We start from the raw sequence: 23,527 nt of genomic DNA, 5'->3' as shown, positions 1-23,527 counted from the left end.
ACATTCACACACACAGTGTCAGCACACACTAAAGGCAAAAATACATTCACATGGGGCAGACACACATAAACACACTGTCAGGGCAGTCAGGCGCACAGAATGCACGGAGGTTAATGTTGTGGAAAGTGGTTTTAGAAAAGTATGGTGGCCACATGGTGGAACTTTTAAAGCTGCTCTAAACACGGCTCCGACATTCTTCTGATGTAAATCAATGATGTTCACATATTTAACATTTCCCTGTTGTATATAAAGCTCATCTTCATGTTTTAATAGTTTGGACCAATTGGTCCTAACAAACACTTTACTTTTTTACTCCCTCTGCATGCTATGGGGGCATTCATGCAGGCACCCTCTCGAGCCAGTCTGTGTGTGTCCATAAACACACAAAGTGCAGCCCAGGTCCTGCCTACAATCCCTCCAAACAGAATTTGATTGACAACAGCAGGAGCGAATGGCTCCCACTGCTGTCTGTTCCTGTGAGAGTGAGGAAGAAAACACAAGCGCTGCTACTTCTGGGCACAGCACTGGATCAAATGAGCAACCAGGTAAGTATTATGGGGGCTTGGGGGAGCCGATCATGGAAGTTTTTTTTTACCTTACTGCATAGAATGCAGTAAGGTTAGAAACCTTCATGCCTTGAGAACCACTTTAAGGTGGTAATCTGGGATCTACCCAAAAATGGTGGCTTGGTTGGGGCACAATCAGAATGTGCTCAACCACATACTGAACAAGAGATGAGGACAGCCCTCTGACAAACTTACAGTATTAATCCCTCCCATATATGGGCTCTAGTAAAAGTCTTTAGCAACATGATGACATCTAGGTGAAATCCTGTGTACAGAAGGGGTGAATGCAAGACTGCAAAAGTGGGGGGCAGAGAACAGCACTAAATGCAGACTTCAGAGGTGGGAGCTGAGAGTGGGGGCAAACAGCTAGATTGTTTTGAATGTAGCAGGAGGTGAGATTGTAATACCTTTATGTTATGCTATAATTGTACATAATGCTATTATGATCTCACCTACAGACTACATTGTCTCATCCAGCTACAGACTTCTGCACCCTTTCATTTAGGGGTTCCCCGAAATCTCAGACTTTTTGCCAAGTTTCTCCATGGTAAAAAAGTAGAGAAGCACTGATATAAAGTATATGCACATGGGAATTTCTCTCTCCAGAATTTGGAGAAAGAGTTAACACTGTGGCTGCCACACTCGCATAGCTGTATTTGAAGAGCATGTCCTAACATTGGAAACAATAAAGAAACGGGTGCACCTTTGGTCGGATAGTTATAGGGATTCTTAATGTTCTGACAGTACGAGGACTATTTATTACAGGTATATGACACCAATAATTTTACACAGCACTTTACATGTATATTGTACATTCACATCAGTCCCTTCCCTCAAGGAGCTAACAATCATAAGATCCCCTAACTCACATTAATACACATATTAGGGCCAATATAGACATGAGCCTTAACCTTTCAGCATGTCTTTGGAGTGTGAGAGAAAACAAGCATACCTTGAGAAGAAACCCAGGCAGGCACAGGGAGAACATGCAAACTCTCCAGGCAGGTAGTGATGTGATTGGGATTCAAATTGATGACCCTGGTGAGGCTGGGAGGAAGTGCTAACCACTTAGCCACTGTGTTGTCCAGGGCTACATTCTCTCTGGCAATTACAATTCTAGTGGGACAGTTCAGAATCAGTATTAGGAGTTTGGGGCAGCATCATTTGAATACCTTTTGGATGGTTAGTAACTAGTTACTATTGCAGAGTGTCTGTTCAGGTTTTCTTTTTTCGTACAACTTTTAAGGGAGTTGATGAATCGGACAAATGAAAACCTGTTCCAAATGCTATTGTTCCCCTATGAATGGTGTCAGCTGTGTCCTACCTCCTCTTCTCCCCTCATATTTCCATGCTTGGACATAAAAAGTACGGTACTCTGCAAGCAGAACTCCCATTATGGTGCTGCAATCTTAATCCCAAAGAGTCAATGATGTGAATCATGCAGTAGAGGAACTCCGAAAAGGTCCAGCTCTGTCCAAACATTTTTTAATTGTTTTTTTTTCAATGATAAATGTTTAGAAAGTTTGTCATCAAATTCCATAGACTATAGCTGAAACCATGTGACTTTAGTTCTGCAAGCCTGCAGAACTCAGGGTTTGTAAGACAATATTCTCTTACATTTGCATTTCCTTTTCTCTGTTTTATACTGAGACTGATATACCATGTGTAGGGTAAAACTGCTTTTAGGAAGCTTCTCTGCAATTTGGCACTAATTGTAGCCTTTGTTTTAGGAAAAAAAGAGGGAAAGATAATAAGAGATATCATTTTGCTTAGACGAGGATACACAATCACAGACCTTGACTGATTTCTCCTTGGTAAAGTCTCACACAAGCATTCTCTTTGATTCACAGAGAAGCGTGAGAGCTGTGCTATGCATCAGGAAGGCTTTTGCTCTACTCAGGTTTTTCTTATGTTTTAGGTATTTTAGTTTCAAATTGTGTTGCTCTGCCAGCACTTTGATGGGTTTTCTGAATTGGGATAAGCACCCAATTAAAAAGTCTTTGCAGTCCTATCCTTTTCATTCTTTATCTTTCAGCAGTTTTATGTGTACTTATGAAATCTTCATATAAGTATTTTACAGTCGTGTATTGGTCAGTTTGGAGAACATGCAAACTCCAGGCAGATAGTGTCATGGTTGAAATTTGAAACGACAACCCTAGTGCTAACCATGTTTGAGGGAGCTGGAAAGTTATGTATTCCATAATTAACCCTGTTTGTACAGTGCTGGTAGATCTCATTATCAGTTGTCAACTAGACGAGTACACAGCCTGTCCTAACAATGGATTAAAGATCTGAAAGCTTGGGTGGTACATTGTATGTTAATGCATTTAAAAATAAAACTGTTGCTACATCTTTCACCTTATTGCAAATTGTAAACTTCCTATAGAGTTCCATGTATAGACCTACTCAAAGAAAAACAGCTAGAAATGTAATTAATGTTCTTAGGTATTCTATGTGAATGGTAGCAAACATATAGTAGGGGGATCACTAATTTGACTGCAAACGTGGAAATTAACTTTAACCTATGTCTGCAAAGGTATGTTTATAAACAGGCTAGTATACAAGAAGTTTTTAGATCAATATAAGGCTTTTCAAATTCAAGTGATCACTTTTAGGGGCTCTGAAGATGTGAATGCCATCCTCCCCCATGTGGTGATGCCCATTGTGCTTCCTTGGCTTTCCCACTTGCCTGATGAGCCTGTGACTGCTGTAAATGCTGAGGCAGTGAGAACAGGAGAACATCTTCCTGTGACTAATGAATCTGTATGTGTATTATGTCATTCCTAGGCTACTGTAAGCAAGGATGCAGCTATTCAAACATGGTCTGTGCTTGATTAGCTGTATTAAAGAGCAGAGGAGACATTGGGGGCCAAAAAATAACCTGTCACTAGCCCAATAGGAGCTTGTTAACATTGTTTTTGTAAAAGTATATATATATATATATAAATGCATATCTGAGTGGGAGCAATATATCCAGGGGCATAATTTACTCCTTTAGGGCTATTAAAACTTTGCCCATGGACAGTTTTGGATACCATAGTTTTTAATCATACAATACATTGCTTTCTTTGGTAAATATGATTGTTTGCTAATACTGCATTTTGGTTCCAATGTTGATCTAATGCAAGTAGAATAATCTATTTAAAAAATATTAGGTTGGAAAATGTATATTGTCTGAAAATGTAAGAAATGTATGTGAATGGTCATACACATCACTGAAATGTGTATTTTTCTTTATAGCGATTTTAAATAGATAGTTTAAAGCAGAGTTCCGTTGAAAAGTGGGAACTCCGCTTCTCCCCCCTCCGGTGCCACATTTGCCACTTTTCAGGCTGGGGGAGGGGGGACACCCTCGGGTACCTGTTTTTGGCAGTTACCCATCACCACTTCCAGGAGACTGCGCTGCAGCGACGTCCCTTGGAAGTTCGTCTCCCCTCCTCCTTCCTCCGCTGCCAGGCCTGTTAGTGCAGCGCGCATGCACAGTAGGGAACCGGCTGTGAAGCCGAACTGCTCTTGCTCTGGGGTGAGGACATTGGGATCCAGGGATTCCTGGACAGGCAAGTGTCCTAATATTAAGTCAGCTACAGTATTTGTAGCTGCTGACTTTCAATTTGTTTCCTGGTGGGGGCAGAACCTTGCTTAAATAATTTAAAAATCTCTTTGACCTTTCTCGAACTGTAATATATGTATTTTGTCTTTCTTGACGATTTACTGGCTATTGGTAAATACTGTAGTTATCAGAATCGGGTATGTTGGCCAGTGGTTGTTTGCCCTTTGTACAAGGAGTTATTCTGATCACTATCATTTTACTGCATAAGTAAATACTAGTACATCATCCTATACACTAATTCAGTCTGTTCTGAACAAGTACATTTTCCAAAGGTCTGTTTTTCAGTTGGTATGCACATAACCTGTTAAGTGCATTTAATGGTCCATACTGTCAAATGAGCACAATACTGCCTTGCCTACTGGATTACTCAAAATAACTGCCCCTAAGATGTTACACGTTCACGTTCTAAGTTTCTCTGATACTTTTCTAAATAGCGAGAGAACTATAGCTAAATCTTCCATTTTGTACAATATAGGTGAACTAGTGAATTTGTATCCTTTTGCATATCTACTCAACTCAGCCAACATTCGACTAATACTAAAGTTGCTTTTATTTTTTAGCAGCAGTGATTTATCAACCTAATAAACCAATCTTTTTTGATAGTTCACGCTCAATATAAATTTGCTTGGTAACAACTACACTGCTCACTTACCGCAAATAATCCTTGGAACATTTTTGTCACTTGTCCAAATCAGAATGTGTATGGGTGGCCCGAATAGCAATGCATAGATATGACATTGTTTAGCCTTGTTTATGGAAAAAAGCAAACTGTGTTTTGTTGCTGCTGTTACTTCAGATCTGGAAAAAAAATAGGACATTTTATTAAAAAAGAAAAGGGCACACATTAAGTTCTTTTGTATGAGAGTTATAAATTAGTTTAATTATAATTCTACTTGTTTCATAGTCCGGATCCAAGGATTGTGGCCAAACTCAAAGGAGCATTCCAGGAGGGTTAGTGTAATTATAGAGACCAACAAGCCTGAAAATCCTGGTATTAGCTCAGCTATAGGAACCGCTTCACCAGCTCAGTAGCTTTAACCAGAGTTGATCTGCAGCCCAAGCAATACTGTCCTCTTCCCAGAGATACCAATTGGAAAATTGCAAAGGGCCCAGCTGGTGAAAAACCAATGCCAACTTTTCAGTGGATGCTTGTATTTGTGTCATGCTGCTTGCTGAAAGCTTTCATTTTAAGAAATCCAAAATAGGATTGCGATTTACAATGCAATGTCATTTTTTTTCATATATATATATATATATATATATATATAAGTACAGCAACCCTGATAAAAATGTATCCCATATCATGTTATAATTTTTAGGACATTTGGGCAGATTATTATTTTCACTTTTGACATTCAGGTCAATTATAGACTGCTGTAATAAAAGAGAAGTATATATATATATATATATATATATATATATATATATATATATATATATATATATATATATATTTATTTGGGCTGTGACTGATTAAAAATGTTGTGTTTGATTAATCGTTTTGTTTTTTAATCGATTAATCGACTAATTTCGATTAATTAACGCACATACAGATATAACTACTTTTAGCTGATCTCCTTGCATTGTAACTCTGCATTAGCCAGTGGTAAATGTGGTGGGGGCAGCATGGGGGCAGATGTGTATATTCTTGCAGTATGGGGGCAGATGTGTATATTACAGTATCTGCCCCCATGCTGTAATATACACATCTGCCCCCATGCTGTAATATACACATCTGCCCCCATGCTGTAATATACACATCTGCCCCCATGCTGTAATATACACATCTGCCCCCATACTGCAAGAATATACACATCTGCCCCCATACTGCAAGAATATACACATCTGCCCCCATACTGCAAGAATATACACATCTGCCCCCATACTGCAAGAATATACACATTTGCCCCCATACTGCAAGAATATGCACATCTGCCCCCATGCTGCAAGAATATACACATCTGCCCCCATGCTGCAAGAATATACACATATGCCCCCATGCTGCAAGAATATACACATTTGTCCCCATGTGTACATTACAGCATGGGGGCAGATGTGTATAATCTTGCAGTATGGGGGCAGATGTGTATATTACAGCATGGGGGCAGATGTGTATATTCTTGCAGTATGAAGGCAAATGTGTATATTACAGCAAGGGGGCAGATGTGTATATTACAGCATGGGGGCAGATGTGTATATTACAACATGGGGGCAGATGTGTATATTACAGCATGGGGGCAGATGTGTATGTTACAGCACGGGGGCAGATGTGTATATTACAGCACGGGGGCAGATGTGTATATTACAGCACGGGGGCAGATTTGTATATTACAGCATGAGGGCAGATTTGTATATTACAGCATCTGCCCCCATGCTTTTATTTACACATCTGCCCCCATGCTGTAATATACACATCTGCCCCCATGCTGTAATATACACATCTGCCCCCATGCTGTAATATACACATCTGCCCCTATGCTGTAATATACACATCTGCCCCCATGCTTTTATAGACACATCTGCCCCCATAATTTTATAGACACATCTGCCCCCATGATTTTATAGACACATCTGCCCCCATGCTTTAATAGACACATCTGCCCCCATGCTTTAATAGACACATCTGCCCCCATGCTTTAATAGACACATCTGCCCCCATGCTTTAATAGACACATCTGCCCCCATGCTTTAATAAACACATCTGCCCCCATGCTTTAATAGACACATCTGCCCCCATGCTTTAATAGACACATCTGCCCCCATGCTTTAATAGACACATCTGCCCCCATGCTTTAATAGACACATCTGCCCCCATGCTTTAATAGACACATCTGCCCCCATGCTTTTATAGACACATCTGCCCCCATGCTTTTATAGACACATCTGCCCCCATGCTTTTATAGACACATCTGCCCCCATGTTTTTATAGACACATCTGCCCCCATGCTTTTATAGACACATCTGCCCCCATGCTTTTATAGACACATCTGCCCCCATGCTTTTATAGACACATCTGCCCCCATGCTTTTATAGACACATCTGCCCCCATGCTTTTATAGACACATCTGCCCCCATGCTTTAATACACATCTGCCCCCATGCTTTAATACACATCTGCCCCCATGCTTTAATAGACACATCTGCCCCCATGCTTTAATAGACACATCTGCCCCCATGCTTTAATAGACACATCTGCCCCCATGCTTTAATAGACACATCTGCCCCCATGCTTTAATAGACACATCTGCCCCCATGCTTTTATAGACACATCTGCCCCCATGCTTTTATAGACACATCTGCCCCCATGCTTTTATAGACACATCTGCCCCCATGCTTTTATAGACACATCTGCCCCCATGCTTTTATAGACACACCTGCCCCCATGCTTTTATAGCTGACACGTGCGAAAGGGAAGATGATACGAGCAGGCGGGCGGGCGGGTGAGGATGACGTCAGCGCACTGCTACTCGGCTGACGCCGGGTGGACCAAGATGGCCGCGGCTCCGGAGCTAGGCCGAAGCCGCGGTCTTTCCTATGGGCGAGACCGCAGAGCTCACTCCGCGGATCGTGCTCGATCAAAATAATTTTAGTCGATCAAAGAAATTAACGATGAATCGAACAATTAATCGTTAATTTCCGCAGCCCTAATATATATATATATATATATATATATATATATATATATATATATATATATATATATATATATATATATATATATATATAAATTTTAATCATACGTACCTAGGTGGATGCAGCATCGGTCAAATGCTCCATCTGTCCCCCACCGGCACGAACACTAAGGACCAAGTAAAGAAACGCCGCCAACCAATTGGATCTCACATTTCTCTGCCCCCCCACACTCACTGGAGCGCTGGGCTGTGGAGGGGGTGGAAGCAGCCAGCTCAGGCTCTCAGTGGATTGCTGAGAGGCTGAGCCGGATGCCAGTCCATGCATGTGGATGAATCCAGACTTCATTGTCACGATCTTGCCCCAAGCCTAAACCAGCTCTGTGATGCTTCAGCCCGCTGTCTGCTGAAAATGGGTCACAGGAGTGCAGAACCAACTGCACTCCTGTGATCCACAAGAGAAGTATAGCCAAATGCACTTTGGCTGTTCTCCTTTTAATTATTGCATTATGTTTAAAAAAACGGATTTGAGTAGAGAAAATTCATCAGGCTGGTTGTGCAATAGTTGATCGGTAGACTGACTTCTGTATAGCCAGCCAAATACATGGTTTGAAATTCGGCTAGACCTTGCTGAACCGGCAGAATTTCAATCCATGTATGGATGGCGTCGGGGTTACGTAAAGGGGTAGGTTAAAAAGAAAATCTACAGATCCTAAATGTATTAAAAATGAAACCCTTGTGCCCTGTCTTACATTCCAGGTTACACAGAGACTTGTGTAGGTATAAGTGGCTGCTTAATAGAAAACACTGCTATGTGTTCAAATGTTGAATAAAAAAATATTTTTGAAGTAATTATATGTTTATTACAAACATTAATAGTAATTATTTTGTTTTTCCAATAATCCCAGTTTTCCAGCTTTTTAATGCCTCTTTCTCCCCTAGGTTGAAGATGCCATGCTGATGTTTGACAAAACTACCAACAGACATCGAGGTAAGTGCTTCTGATTGTTTAAGTTGCAAGAGCTTTTGAATGTCACCAATGCTTCCAGTAGCTATGCTTGATTGTGTGATCTAGACAAGTGGCTACACTTATTTTGGTTTAGTCTCTCTGCTGACAGGAGCCATAAATGATATCTATAATGTGCTCTTGTAATCCCAGAAGAAATGACCACAACCTGTTAGGCCTCTTTCACACGGGACAGATCCGTGATGATCCGCCCCGTGAACCTCCGCTTGATCCCCGCTGAGCCACCGGATGACAGGGTGGTCCCCGTACACTGTGCAGGGACCACCCTGTCAGATCTCAGCTCTCCCCTATGGGGGGATGGGATGAACACGGACCGTCTGTCCGTGTTCATCCGATCCGATGGCGGATGGAAAAATAGGGTTTTCCTTTGTCTTCAGAATCAGAGGATTGTGGAACCGGGTGAGTTTGGGTTTCAGCGGATGTTCATCCGCTGACACCTGCAATCTCATAGGGACCAATGTATGTCCCTTTTTCATCCGTACATGGATGGATGAAAAAGCGGACATACGGTCCGACCATGTGAAAGAGCCCTTAGAAGCAGACAACCACTATATAAGCTTAGGTGAAATGTATTGAGCACATGTCCCTAGACCAGAACTGACAAGACATTCACCTTTTTTTCCATAATTGGATGCCTAACACTATGTGGGAGGGTTTGGGTGGGTTGGTTGAACATAATTTAGCTAAATAAATGCAAGTGATTAAGGCCCCTTTCACACTGGGGTGGGAGGTGTGGTGGCGGTAAAGCGCCAATATATTTAGCAGCGCTTTACCATCGGAATTGCGGTGGTATTCAGCCACTAGCGCTGCAGTTTTAACCCCCTGCTAGTGGCCGAAAAAGGGTTAATACCACCCTCAATGCATTGCCGGTGGTATAGCCGCGGTTTTCCATTGCTTTCAATGGGAAGGAGCGGTAAACACACTGCTCCTTTACCGCTCCAAAGATGCGGCTAGCAGGAATACCACGGCAACTGATGCAGTAACCAATTCCTAGATTAACACTATCTCTAGTCTGTTAGTATATTGACCCAACTATTCTCATCATTATCCTGTTGGTACCAATTTAAGCACAGATTCTCCTGAACTGAACCTTTTGGAGCGGTCCTGCTTTCGCACCGCTCCAGTGTGAAAGCTCTGAGGCTTTCTCACTGGAGAAACAGCGGCCGCTGTTTCAGGTCGGTTTGCAGCTATTTTTAGCGCTATTTTTAGCGCAATCCGCCCCAGTGTAAAAGGGGTCTAAAGCATACAGGTAGTCATTTATTGCTTCTGGGAGTGAAATAAAATAGGTATTGGAACACACCTTCCTTGTTCTCATGAACAGTTAGTTTAGACTCAGAGGATGAATGTAAAGAAGTGTATATACTGACCAGGGCCTATGATGACCGCTGTCAAAGCTCAGGTAAAATCAGAGCAGGGGCAAAAGGTTCTTATAAAGATAAAAACTTCTATAATTGCTAAATCCCTGGCTGTCATGATGATCCGGTGACTTTTTAAGTTACTGACTCTGTGAATATGTTGAGGTCATGAGTTTTGACATTATTTTACTGATCTAACTAGTCCAGGTCACTTTCTCTGATGGAATTGAAGCCAAGCAACTAGCATTTTCTTCTGCTGTACTATTGTTAGAGAAATGTTCACTCATTATATTCTGTTATGTAGCATGGCTACTTACTGTTTCCTTTCCTGTGGATGTAAGAACATATGCACAAGTGGCATCCAATAAGAGATTGCCTCAGAGTCTGAAGTGTGAATTCTGTTTTAATCTGTCACTGCATTATACTTCATGTATACAAAGTACAATATAAGCATACTACGGAGTAATTGAAGTATTTTACCCAATGTTTATTTGTGTTTTATAGTTGCCCTGCTTTGTAATTAACCTTCACCTCTGAGGAATGATACTTTTAATTATTATTATAGATTATTAGGGAAACTATAGTTCTCATGCATTTAAATAATGTAACTAGCAGGAAGGAATGTTACCATTACAGCATGCAATATATAGTTACATAGTTGGTTGAAAAAGACACAAGTCCTACCAGGAAAAAAAAAAAAAAACGCCCACAAATTGAAAACCCTCAAACACAATCTTATACCCACAGTTGATCCATTTTGCTGGATATTTTCTCCTTTGTGCTTGTTGCAGTCAATACATTTTACTGGTGAACCTGTGCTGGTCATTACCAGATACTGACCATATATGTCATTGTGTGTCCTTCTGAAAGGGCGTATACCTTAGTGCACAGCCACACCCTCTATATCTCTAGGTATTCACCCTTGTCTCTCTTAGGGCCATTCAGTGCTGCATCTTCCTAGCATTTAATGTAAACCGGAAAATTTCAAAATGAGGATTGCAGCCTCAGGAAACCTCATAGCGGTGAGAAGAGAAGGCCTGCTGGCCAATCAAAGCTTCTGTTATGATAATTAAGCAGGGTCTGATTTATTATCTGCCTATGCTTCTAAACTGCCCAAAAAAATAACATGTTAGCATTGAGCAGTCTGTATCCTGGCACTGTAATATTAACCCCTGTACATGTATTGATGCATTTTTAACGAGCAGTAAATGCATTTTAAAATACATCATTATTGACATCCGTAACTTCAGCCGCTGTGGAACAATGCATTCAAAAATGTTACTGCATAATCATTGAAATTGTTCAAGTTTACTCTTTTTCAGCATCTCTGTTCACTCTGACCATCCCACTGACCAGAGCAACTGCTTTGTGTTTACATTAGAGATAAGTAGGCTGGAAAGCTGACAAGTCACTGCTAGGAGTGGGAGAGGGTAAGCTGAACTTCTGAAAAGCTTCTTGGCTACTGGCTACACTGAGTGTGCTCAGCCTGGATCCTATGTCCAGTGACAGCAGTGCTTTCTCAGTAAAGTTCATGCAGAGATGTTTTGCTTTTCCTGATCTCTAAATACTAACACCTAAACCCCTTAGAGCTGGCCCTTTAAGAGGTTTAGAATTCCATGAGGCGGGCTTATGGTCACGTGACCGCCATGAATGGCTGTCATGGCAGTCACATGATCGGAAAGCTCCCAATTGCAAGCAACGATCCGGAGCTTTCTGTTAGCCACTGGTAACTGTGTTGGGAGTGCACAGGGTGCACACTCTCGGAACAGCTTTATTGGCGCTATTGTACTCAAATATGTAGCCGCTCAGCACCAAGGCCCGCCCCACCTAGAGGATGCATATTTTCGTGCCTTAGGCACCAAGACGTTTTAGTGGTTCTAAAGGCAGACGTTTTTTTTAACCTTGATGCATTCTATGCATCAAGATAAAAAATCTTCTGTGTGAAGCAGCCTCCCTTGATCCAGTGTTGTGTAGAAAGCCTCGGCTCTCCAGGGACTCTCCCTTTCAATTGGCTGAGACAGCAGCAGGTGCCATTGGCTCCCACTACTGTCAATCACAGCCAGTGAGCCAATGAGGAGAGGGAGGGGCCAAGCCACGACTGTGTGAATAAAGGCACGCAGCAGTGCCTCGGTAGCAAGCTGCTTGTTCTAAGAGAAGGAGGAGAGGGGCCAGGAGCGCCACCCGGGACCCAGAGAAGAGGAGGATTGAGGCTGCCCTGTGCAAAACCGCTGCACAGAGCAGGTAAGTGTAACATATTTTTTTTCGCCAAGCCTTTAAAATCTCTTTAAACTAGTCATACACTAGTACATTTTCAAAAGACCATTCAAACAAAAATGCTCAGTACATTCAATGACTTGCTAAATGTTGTTTGAAAGTACTTCAAAATGTAGTTTGCTGAATTACTGACGCTCAACAAACGCTCCTATAGCTATGTAACGCGTTAGTATGGGCATTAATACTGCTCCACAGATAGACGCTCCACAACTGCCCCAAAACCGCGCCGAAAATGCCTGCCAATCGGTTGCGGATCGTTACCAAAGACTAGAATGGGAGGCGTTGAAAAGCTTCAACGCCTCCTGACTCGACATGAAGCTTCAATTTTGAAGCAAAGTGACGCTTAGAGCCCATTCACACAGGGACAACTTTGTATCTGACTTCAAGTCACCCCAAGTCATCCTAGTCGCGTTGCATGAGAAAATCAATGTAAGTGAATGGAGCCGTGTTAATGTACACTACTCCAGTCGCTTTGACTTCAGAAAAGGTTCCTGTACTACTTTAATCCGACTTCTAGGCGGCTTCTAGGCAACTTGTCCCCATTGATTTCAATGGAAGTCGCCTCAGAAGTCGGATCACTGTCTTAACTGAAGCACCAATACAGGAAGAGAACATACATTTCTCAGGCAAACCCCTCCCTCCCCCAGAGCTGATTGTTGTTTGATTGGCCACTGGAAAGCCTCCTGTCCTGGAGGCGACTTGAAGTTGCCTTGTACTGTCCTGGAGGCAACTTGAAGTTGCCTTGTAAGTTTCCTGATGATTCATACTCAAGTCGTGTCCAAGTTGCCTCCCAAAGTCGTGCTGGAAGTCGTGTTGCCCCTGTGTGAATGGGCTCTAACACTTCATGTTTTTCTAATGTGAATAGCACAGGGTCTTTTGAATCTTGTGCATAGGGGTTTGAAGGGCCTTTTTAACGCTGGTCAAATGCCTGTTCTTAATCCAGTGTGAACTCAGCCTAACAACTAAATCCAGGAACAGGGTAAAAATTAGCCCAGAGATGAGCTTTAAACTTCATTTACTTTGTTTGTTAGGGATATGTAAATTGTTCAAAGCCTTGCACAGGTTAACTTTAAACCAAAGCACTGTCTAGCCAATGAATTGTGAACCACATAATCTTTTCTTACTAATTGAAGTGGAAAATATAAGAAATTGTGTGAATATTTCTAGATTTTGACAAGCAAGTTTTGACTTTCACAAGTTAGGCTGCAGCAACGCTTCACCACCATTTTCTTCATTTTTTTTTTTGTTTGTATTTGTTTTCTATGCAAATGGAAAGCCATAAACTGTGACTTTTATGGGTATTTATTGATCTCTCATTGATTACCAGACATGAGAATGTGTTGTCTGGAAGGAGTGTTTATATGTCTGTTGCAAACAAATGGCTTATGTTTAACATGCTATTAGTACAGGGTAATGCTACCGTGAGATACAATTTACATGTATGCCATTATTTTATTTTTGCCTTCAGAGACAGTTAAAGCAGATCCATGGTCAAAGTGATTTTTTATTTTTTGTTTTGTTTGTACAGAGTGTGAAGAAAATAGAACCTCAGTCAGGTTTTTATTTTGCCCATGTTGGAAGTAAGGGGAAATCTCTACACGAGCTAAAGCTTTTATTTTATATAATAGTGGGAAATATTTTTGTTTTAAGTTAGATTTCCACCCACTTCTTGTTCTTTTGATAGGTAGTTGGTGGGCAGGAAGTGAAGGAAAATCTCCGTAATGGGGTCACAAAGCAATAAAAACCTCAGAGATTATAACCTTTCCCTGTCTTATACAGAATGAAAATAATAGTTTTACCTGGAGTTCATCTTTAACCGCCGCACGCCGTTATGCGTCGGCAGAATGGCACGGGCAGGCAAATGGGCGTGTCTAGTGATAGGACAGTGATCTACTGCACCCTGTCATTGGGAGCAGTGATCACTGTGGTGTCACTGGTAGCCCACCCCCCTACAGTTAGAATCCCTAGGACACACTTAACCCCTTCATCGTCCCCTAGTGGTTAACCCCCTTCCCTGCTAGTGTCATTTACACAGTAAAAGTGGTTAAAACTGTGTGTATATTTAGTAGAAAGGAAAAAAAACTAATCATTCATTAGTATTCATTTTTCATCTTGATGGCTTCTCATGGCTCCTCCCCCTTCTATATTCAAAGGTTTTGTATGAGTTTTTTTATATATACCTTTTTTATATCTTTTATTTTTCATTTTATTTTTTTCATTTATTTCTGTTCTAAAACATATAGTACAATTAAAGTCTCTTAGAGATCAGATATAGTTAGGTGATGAAATGTTTTTGATGTTTTTTTATGTATTTTAATAAATTGATATGCATCTGTAGTACTTTTATGAATTTAAATACCAAATGTCATTGTCTGCTTCCAACATATACAGTCGTTTAAGTTGGCAATTAAAGCTTGTAATTTTGGGATTAGGTTCCACTCATAAGATCGGGGTGGGATGTTTCATAACCAATAGTAGGGGAGGAGTGAATATTTAAGGCTCCAGGAAGATGGCAGCGTGAGCTTCCTGATGATGCAGAATTGCAAAATTCATTGAGGCTGTGCGCTCGCATTCACTTGTTGTCGCATCTGGTTTGTCCTTGGGCTTAGCTTCTGGTCCATTTGGAACCCATGCCGGCTCGAAGTGAGCTGTGGGCATTACACTGAAGGCTGTCTGTGTTGGTACTGACTATAGCACCAATGAATAAAAGTGTGAATTTTGCTACCTATTGTAATAAACCAAAGCTACATTAAATTACTGCACTATGACATTTTTCATCTTCTCTGGGTGTTCTTCTGTGATATTATGAGAGCGAGCGATCTGGAAAGTACAGGGTTGGTGAACCCACTTATGCCACTACGAGATCTTAGTCCCAGCCCATTGTTGGAGAAGCAGGAGTTGAGGTTTTACGTGGATGGTTGGTGAGTGCGCATTCTATACACATAGTTGGTGGAGCACTATAAGAAGTTGATGTATAGCGCACAAATACTTTTATCACGGTGATTGGATTTCTTTTGAAGAACTTTTAGATATAATTTGATGGTCTTTTTATGCTTCATTAAATTTTTGTTTTATTTTATTATTGAGCACATTTGCGCCTTGCTTTTGATCATTTTAAACATCTGTGTGTCCATTGAGACACACACAGCGTGGCTTGTCCCGTCCCTGAGCCAATGGCTCCCACTGCTGTCACTGAGTCTTAGAGGAGAGAGAGAGCAGAGAGAGTGACTGCTCTCATGCACAGTACTGGATTGAGATCAGGCTCAAGTATAGGGAGGGGGGCTGGGGGGAGAGAAGAAGGTTTTTACATAAAAGCATAGAGTAAACCTTCTAGCTTTACAGCCATGTTTACGCTCTCAATCAACATTGCCTCATTTTAATTCTTCAGTTACTTCCTGGTTTCTTGCCCATCAATGTAAAACAATGTCAAACATCCCAGAAGTCTTCACAAGGGGAGGAAGGGAGGGGAGAAGGGGAAGAGGGTTTTTCTCGGCTAAGCACACTCCTGCTTCCATGTGTGAGCTAAGGGCAGATTAATTACAGGAAGCAAATGCTACATGAATTATTTGCCCTTACTCAAGATGGCCACAGCTTTAAATAGTGATTTCTCATCTAAGTAAAGCATGAAGACATGTATTGATGGGGGAATTTTCTTTAAATATAAAAAAAAAATAACTATGTAGAGTTTTTGGTTTGTGCTGCCTAGATCCAGTGCAATTCTGCTTTAATAATTTTGTGCTGTGCTAATATGCCTGATAAATGTGACAACAATACCAAAATTATAGCAAGGGATAAAACAACTATGATACCCACATATAAAGTCTAAACCATATCTTCATAATAAATTGTTTAGTAATATAGTGAAAATCATATAGTCACTTAATCCTCCAACACACTGTGAATACAAATCTTTTGCTCCCTAAAAAATGTGGATCCCTTTTCTAACACCTCCATATGAAAATGTGAATCTGCTCACCTTGGAACTGACCTCAAAATCATAAGAGGTCCAAACAGGCTCTATGCAATATTGACAAATAATCGGTTCACCTACTACACCCTTAATGGGAAATTACAGATCACTCCAGTGCTTTAGTATGCGATCATATGCTTATCCAGTTAATGCACCAATACATTTCTCAAAAATACAGCTGAATCTGGTTCTCACAGTATAAGATTTTATTAACCACTTGCCGACACACGCAGATGTACGTCGACAACACGGCACGTACCTGTATGTCCCTTTTAAATTTTCCGCCCAGAGCGCCCATCTTGTGCCCCGTGAGTGTGCTTGCAGATCCCGGGAACTCAATGTTCCCGAGCGCCCCGCGATTGTGGTCGGCAAAGGCAGAACAGGGGGACGCCTTTGTAAACAAGGCATTCCCCTATTCCCCGTGATCGGGAACGGTCATTAGTGCTCTGCCACTCGTAGCCACGCCCCCTAACAGTAAGGATCACTCCCTAGTACTGACTTAACCCCTTCAGCGCCACCTAGTGGTTAACCCCTTCACTGCCAGTGTAATTTTTACAGTAAACAGTGCATTTTTATAGCACTGATCGCTGTAAAAATGACAATGGTCCTAAAAATGTGTCAAAAGTGTCTGATGTGTCCACCATAAAGTCGCAGTCACAATAAAAATCACAGATCGCCGCCATTACTAGTAAAAAAAATAATACAAATGCCATAAAACTGTCCCCTATTTTGTAGATGCTCTAACTTTTGCGCAAACCAATCAATTTTTTTTTCTATCAAAAATATGTAGAAGAATACGTATCGGCCTAAACTGAGGATTTTTTTATTTTTTTATTTATTATTGGGGAATATTTATTATAACAAAAAGTTAAAAATATTGCATCATTTTCAAAATCGTCGCTCTATTTTTGTTTATTGCGCAAAAAATAACCACAGAGGTGATCAAATACCACCAAAAGAAAGGTCTATTTGTGGGGAAAAAAAAGGACTTTCATTTTTTTTGGGGTACAGCGTTGCATGACCGCGCAATTGTCAGTTAAAGCGGCACAGTGCCGAATCGCAAAAAGTGGCCTGGTCTTTGGCCAGCTAAATGGAACGGGGCTGAAGCGGTTAAAAAGCAGATGTGAGCAGATTTGCATACATTTTCACATGGAGGTGTTAAAAGAAGAGTTCAAGTGTTCCAAGAGCAGAAGATTTTTATTCACTTAACCTCCCTGGTGGCGGTAATCCCGAGTCTGATTCGGGGTGGAAATCCAGTACCATTAGTGGTATCCCTGAGCCAGACTCGGGATCGCATCACAGTATCCAGGCAGAGTTTACTTACCTTGTCCCCTGGATCCTGTGATGTCTCCCTGCTGTGTGATCGAGCTGTCTCCTCGCTCGATTCACACAGTTCCCGTGTGCTGCCGAGCTCCGTTCCCTGCGACGTTACGACGCACGGGGGCAGAGATTGGCGCCAAATTCAAAAAAATTAAAACACAGTACACATACAGTATACTATAATCTTACAGATTACAGTACTGTATAAAATACACACCCCTTTGTCCCTAGTGGTCTGCCCAGTGACCTGCATGCACTTTTATATAATAAAGACTGTTCTTTCTGCCTGGAAACTGTATATTGTCCATAGCAACCAAAAAGTGTCCCTGTATGTCAAAAGTGGTTTTAGACCAGCTAGAAAACAGTGATAATAAATTAGAATCACTTGCAGAATTGAGCCATAGTGATTTGTGGGGAAATTCGTCATCAAATCACTGAAAGTAATAATTTTTATTATATTATTATTTGTTATAATTATTTATAGTTAATTATTATATTATATTATAATATATGATTTTGTGTTTCAAACTTTATCATACCCGGGATGTCTACTAGACTCTTATTTGGACAGATTTAAGTGTGTTATTCCTAAGAATTACAGGCCTACAATATAAAACGCCAAATTTCCATGCAAAACAATTGTACCGCTTTCAGCACCAAAAATCTGAAAGAATCACACCGCCAGGGAGGTTAAGAGTCCATTCACACTTGTGTGACTTAAAGTGATTCTTAAGTCTTGTTTAACCACTTCAATACCCAGCTATAGTCATATGATGTCCACAGATGGGATCTCCCATCCTGGGTTGACGTCCTCGGCTTTCCGCCGCTACTGCTGGCCCCCAGGGGCCCGCAGAGTTGCGATCGGGATCCGGTGTGTCCCTCGGGACACAGCCGTTCCCCGATGGGGGTAATTGAGTGGGGGCGGCGGAGCTTCCGGTGTAGCATACCGGATTCCTAATGCAGAGCTGCAGCACCAGCGTGCACAGCGCCCGCCGATCAGGAATCCAATGTGTCCCTCGGGACACAGCCGATCCCCGATGGGGGAATTGTAGCGGTGGGCGGCGGTGTTTCCGGTGCAACTTACCGGTAATGCAGAGCAACGCAGTGCGGCGATCTGGGCTGAGGCTGTTCACATAGATTCAGCCCAGATTAGGGTAAAGAGCCAATGAAATTGGCTCTATACCACGTGACCGGCTGTGTCCAATCACATCCGGTCACTAAATGTAAACACAACACTGTGTGTAACTTACTGTTGCTGTTCTCCTCTTTACACACAGATCCAGTGTGTGAGGAGATCAGCAACAGTGAGTTACACATCCGTAATACACTACATAAGTACCACTGTGCCCAGATTGCCCCCCCTAAATAAAGAATACCCATCACCTCACCAGAGTACCCGCCCATCAGGAGTACCTGTCCATCAGGAGTACCCGCCACCTCACCAGAGTACCTGCCACCAGTCCATCAGGAGTACCCGCCACCTAACCCGAGTACCCACCACCAGTCCATCAGGAGCACCCGCCACCTGTCCATCAGGAGTACCCGCCACCAGTCCATCAGGAGTACCCACCACCTCACCAGAGTACCCGCCACCTCACCAGAGTACCCGCAAACCAGAGTACCCGCCACCATTCCATCAGGAGTACCCGCCACCAGAGAACCTGTTTTCAAAACTGTAATAGGTGGTTGAGAAATTAGATTATAACGCCTGACAGTGCTACTTCATCACTATACTCAGGAGGAGTAGCAGAATGTATTTTGGGGTGTCATTGCAAGTATGCAAATTCAGACATGGAGCCCCGACTCAACCCCTCTCTCCCCCAATTGGCTAACTGACTTTGACAGCCGCGGGAACCAATGGCGCTAGTACTGTGTCTCAGCCAATCAGGAGGAGAGTCCCGGATAGCTAAGACACTTGTGAACATTGCTGGAGAGAGATGGGGCTCAGGAAAGTATTAGGGGGTGCTGGGGTGGCTGCTACACACAGAAGGTTTTTTATCTTAATGTATATAATGCATTGAGATAAGAATCTTCTGCCTTTACAACCCCTAACAATGTGTTTTGTTTTGTGCTCTACAAAGTCGCTAGAAATGTACCGAGCGGAAAAATGTTATTTTAGTTTTGTTGGGTTTCTTTATTTTCTAACAAATTCCAAATTTTCACGATTTGAATCAACCAAAAATGTATTAACCGATCCGAATTCTGTGAAGAATAGCTGTTTTTTAAGCAGCGGGTCGGGAAGCTAGCCACCACGTCCTTGACAACCAATGACTCATCAGCTGTCAGCGGGTTTCCCCACTGACAGCTGAATGTAAACAAAAGAATGGCAGCAATGAAAAGTAATTGAGAAAAAATGGGGTCCCCCGAAAATTCTTTTCAGACCCTTATCTGAGCATGCAGCCTGGCAGGTCAGGAAAGGGGAGGGGAGGGGGAGAGATGAGCAAACCCCCCCCCCCCGAACCATACAGGGCTGCATGCTCCCAACATGGAGTGTTGCTTTGGGGCAGGGGGGCTCAGGGCCCCTCCATGTGATTTTTTTTCTTTTGTTTTTACATTTTGGCATGGGGTTCCCCTACCATACCAGAACCGAAGGGCCGCACTGTTTTTTTTACATTTTTTACAGTCGGAATTTTGTTTGCCCACAGGTTGCATGCATATCATATAGGTGCAACTTTTGAGGGTTGACATTGAAGTCTATGGCCCTCAAGTTGCATGAAAGTGAGACCAACGTAGTGCAGGAACTACTTTAAAGTTGCTGTGACTGTAAGTCGCACAGATATAAATGTTACTCATTGGTAAACATGGGGTGCGACTTGTCATGTGCCTTTGGGGCCAAAATCGCTTGACAAAGTCGCACAAGTGTGAATGGGGCCTAAATAGCACAGTGGGTTTGATTTACTAAAACTGGAGAGTGAAAAATCTTGTGCAGCTGTGCATGGTGGTAGACAGTCTGCTTCTAACTTCAGCTTGTTCAGTTAGGGTCCTTTCACACTAGCGGACCGTTCGTCCGCTCATTACAAGTCCGTTAACGGACTTGTAATGAATCCCTATGGGAACGCGTCCGTTAGTGGATGGAGCATCCGCTAGCGTCCGCGTCAGTCGGGATCCGCTTTTCCGAACGGAAGAAACCCTATTTTTCTTCCGTTCGGCGGAGCGGAACTGATGCAGACGGACAGACGGTCTGTCTGCATCAGGTTCCCCATAGGGCAGAGCGGAGCAGAGATAGGGCGGTCCCTGCACTGTGTGTGGGGACCGCCCTATCCGCCGACAGCTGAGCGGGGACCCCCGTTGAGCCGACGGAGACACACGGAGCGGACCTGGAAACGGTCCGCTCCGTGTGAAAGAGCCCTTAAACTTTGACAAAAAATCCTGGAAGCTGATTGATTTCTATGCACAGTTGTAGTAGATTTTGCACTCTCCAGTTTTAATATATCAACCCCACTGTGTCTGAGGATAACATAACTTTAGGTTGTTTTTTATTATTTAGAGTTTTTTTAGATTACAAAAACAGCAAATAACAGTAGAAATGGTAAAAACCACAAGGATTGGTTCACACTATTGCGAATTGGTTGCGAGTTTCCCTTGCATCCAATGAGCATAGCAGGAAATTGTGCACTGGACCATCTTGCTGTGTGCTGCGATGTGAACCCAGCCTAAAAGCTGAAAATTTGATTAGAATATGATTTTATAGATGGGCAGTATGAAAAATATGTATCCGTGAACCGGGTATGAGGGTATATTTTGGAGAGTAAAATAAAATTGATGAAGGATGCAAGGGTCTGTCAGGAGTCCCGAAACTCATTGACCTTTTATATACACACACTAACTACAAGCAAACAGATCACAGGTGAGGATGGTTATCTTCAATTGCCATTCAAACCCCTATGTGTCAACTTGTGTGCATGTTATCAGGCCAAAATAACCAGGGTATGTAAACTTTTTGATCAGTGTCATTTGGGTAGTTTCTATTGTCATTATGATTTAAAAAGAGTAAACACAGTTGATTGGTAATAAATGGCTTCAGCCAAACACTAAGTGCCAGTTCACACTACAGCAACTTGGGATCCGACTTGTCAGACCTCAAGTTGCTGTACATAAAAAATTCCATTGACGTGAATGAGAGCCATCTTAGTGTACACTACTGAAGTCGCTCTGACTTCAGAAAAGGTTCTTGTACTACTTCAAGGCGACTTCTAGGCAACTTGTACCCATATATTTCAATGGAAGTCGCCACCAAACTTGGATCTCCATCTTAACTGAAGCAACTTTACAGGGAAATAAAATAGTTTACCCAGGCAAACCCCTCCCTCCCACAGAGCTGATTATTCTGTGATTGGCCAAAGTCGCCTGTCCTGGAGGCAACTTTAAGTTGCATTGTAAGTTGCTCAAAGTCGCACTGTATTTGCCTCCAAATCGCCTTGCAAAGTCGCGCTGCCCCTGTGTGAACCGGCACTAACCATGAGAAAAAGAAAAGTTTTTGTGTTATCATTCATATTCTCAGAAAATTTGCCAATAAATCATAAATTCAGTCAGGGTATGTAAACCTATGAGTGTGTGTGTTCGTATGTGTGTATATATATATATATATATATATATATATATATATATATATATATATATATATATATATATATATATATATATATACACACATCTATATATATATATAATCTGTTAGCTTTATTTTTTTGCTTTACAAATAGTGCCAAATCAATGTGAATTTCCCATCTGTGGGATTACTTGAATGTATGGTCTTTTATTTTTCCTGTCTCATTTCCATGAATGGAATGAATAAAATGCATTCATTTTACTGTAGTACAATGATTGTATGCTTGTGGTGTCCACAGTTTAGAATAACTCACAGCTTCATCAGAAGCTTTTATTCAGTGCACATTCCAGGCCTAAATTTCTGCAGGCAATTTACTTTATTGTAAGCCCATTCCAGAAATATTATAATTTTAGTAATCTATCAACTCCCAAGAATACCAGTTTGTGTTTAATTCTGACAAATATGCACTTATTAGGATTACATACCTAACTAAATGGCATATAAATAAAAAGGTATAAAGCAAAGTAAGTAACGCTAATTTACATTTTAATATTTCCCTTGATAGTTATCAGCAGGGCTTGGTATTTGGGTGATGTCCTTTTTTAACCATAATATTACAACAACAATTTACCATTTATCTTTGGGTTTATTAATAGCTAGAGAGGAGTAATGAGTTTCTTTCCCAATCAATAAGGGACTCAGGGTTTTGGAAAAATTGGGTTAATTGGCCAAACAAAATAAATTATTAATAAAGGTTTGCACGCCACTATTATCTTCACTATTTTGCAGCCAAAAACAAAAGATTTTTAGGGTGCTTAAATCCCTCCACAGTATATCAACCTGCTAAACACTTTCCAGGTCCAGTTCTGTGGCACTGCCTCTAATGTAACCCAGTCACTGAATACTCCTTTATGAGTAGGCCCTCTAGGCTGACCATAGGAAAAGGATTATTACTCTTAGCAAGTACGTGTTGCACTTCTAACTGGGGTGTTGTGTGTGTGTGTACTTCACATTTTGTCCCCACCTTTGAGCATGAGGTAGCATGTTCCTGCCATTGCTCCTATTTGCAAGGGACACATGGTTCCACATTGGTTAGGCCTTGCTGCCTCCTACAGTAACCTAGTAACAGGTCATTAGAACATCTACTTTCAGCAGCCAGTTCATGGGTACCCAGAGGTTTTACCTGGTTTTCGCCATTAAGTTGTCTTTGTTAAGCATGTCAGATCTC

At 41.7% G+C, this 23,527-nt stretch overlaps 1 protein-coding gene across 6 annotated transcripts in view; it reads left to right on the top strand.

Moving 5' to 3' along the window:
• MSI2 (musashi RNA binding protein 2) overlaps positions 1-23,527 on the top strand; it is an 838,983-nt gene that overhangs the window by 388,445 nt on the left and 427,011 nt on the right. For all 6 annotated transcript variants that reach the window (XM_040336657.1, XM_040336656.1, XM_040336658.1 and 3 more), the window contains one exon: positions 8,747-8,795. In XM_040336657.1, the coding sequence (XP_040192591.1) occupies positions 8,747-8,795 (49 nt within the window). The remainder of the gene's footprint in view (positions 1-8,746; positions 8,796-23,527) is intronic.

Source organism: Rana temporaria, chromosome 2, assembly GCF_905171775.1.
Source record: "Rana temporaria chromosome 2, aRanTem1.1, whole genome shotgun sequence".
Lineage (NCBI taxonomy): Eukaryota > Metazoa > Chordata > Amphibia > Anura > Ranidae > Rana > Rana temporaria.
Note: the sequence above shows the minus strand (reverse complement) of the source record. Positions and strands in the feature narration are given on the sequence as shown.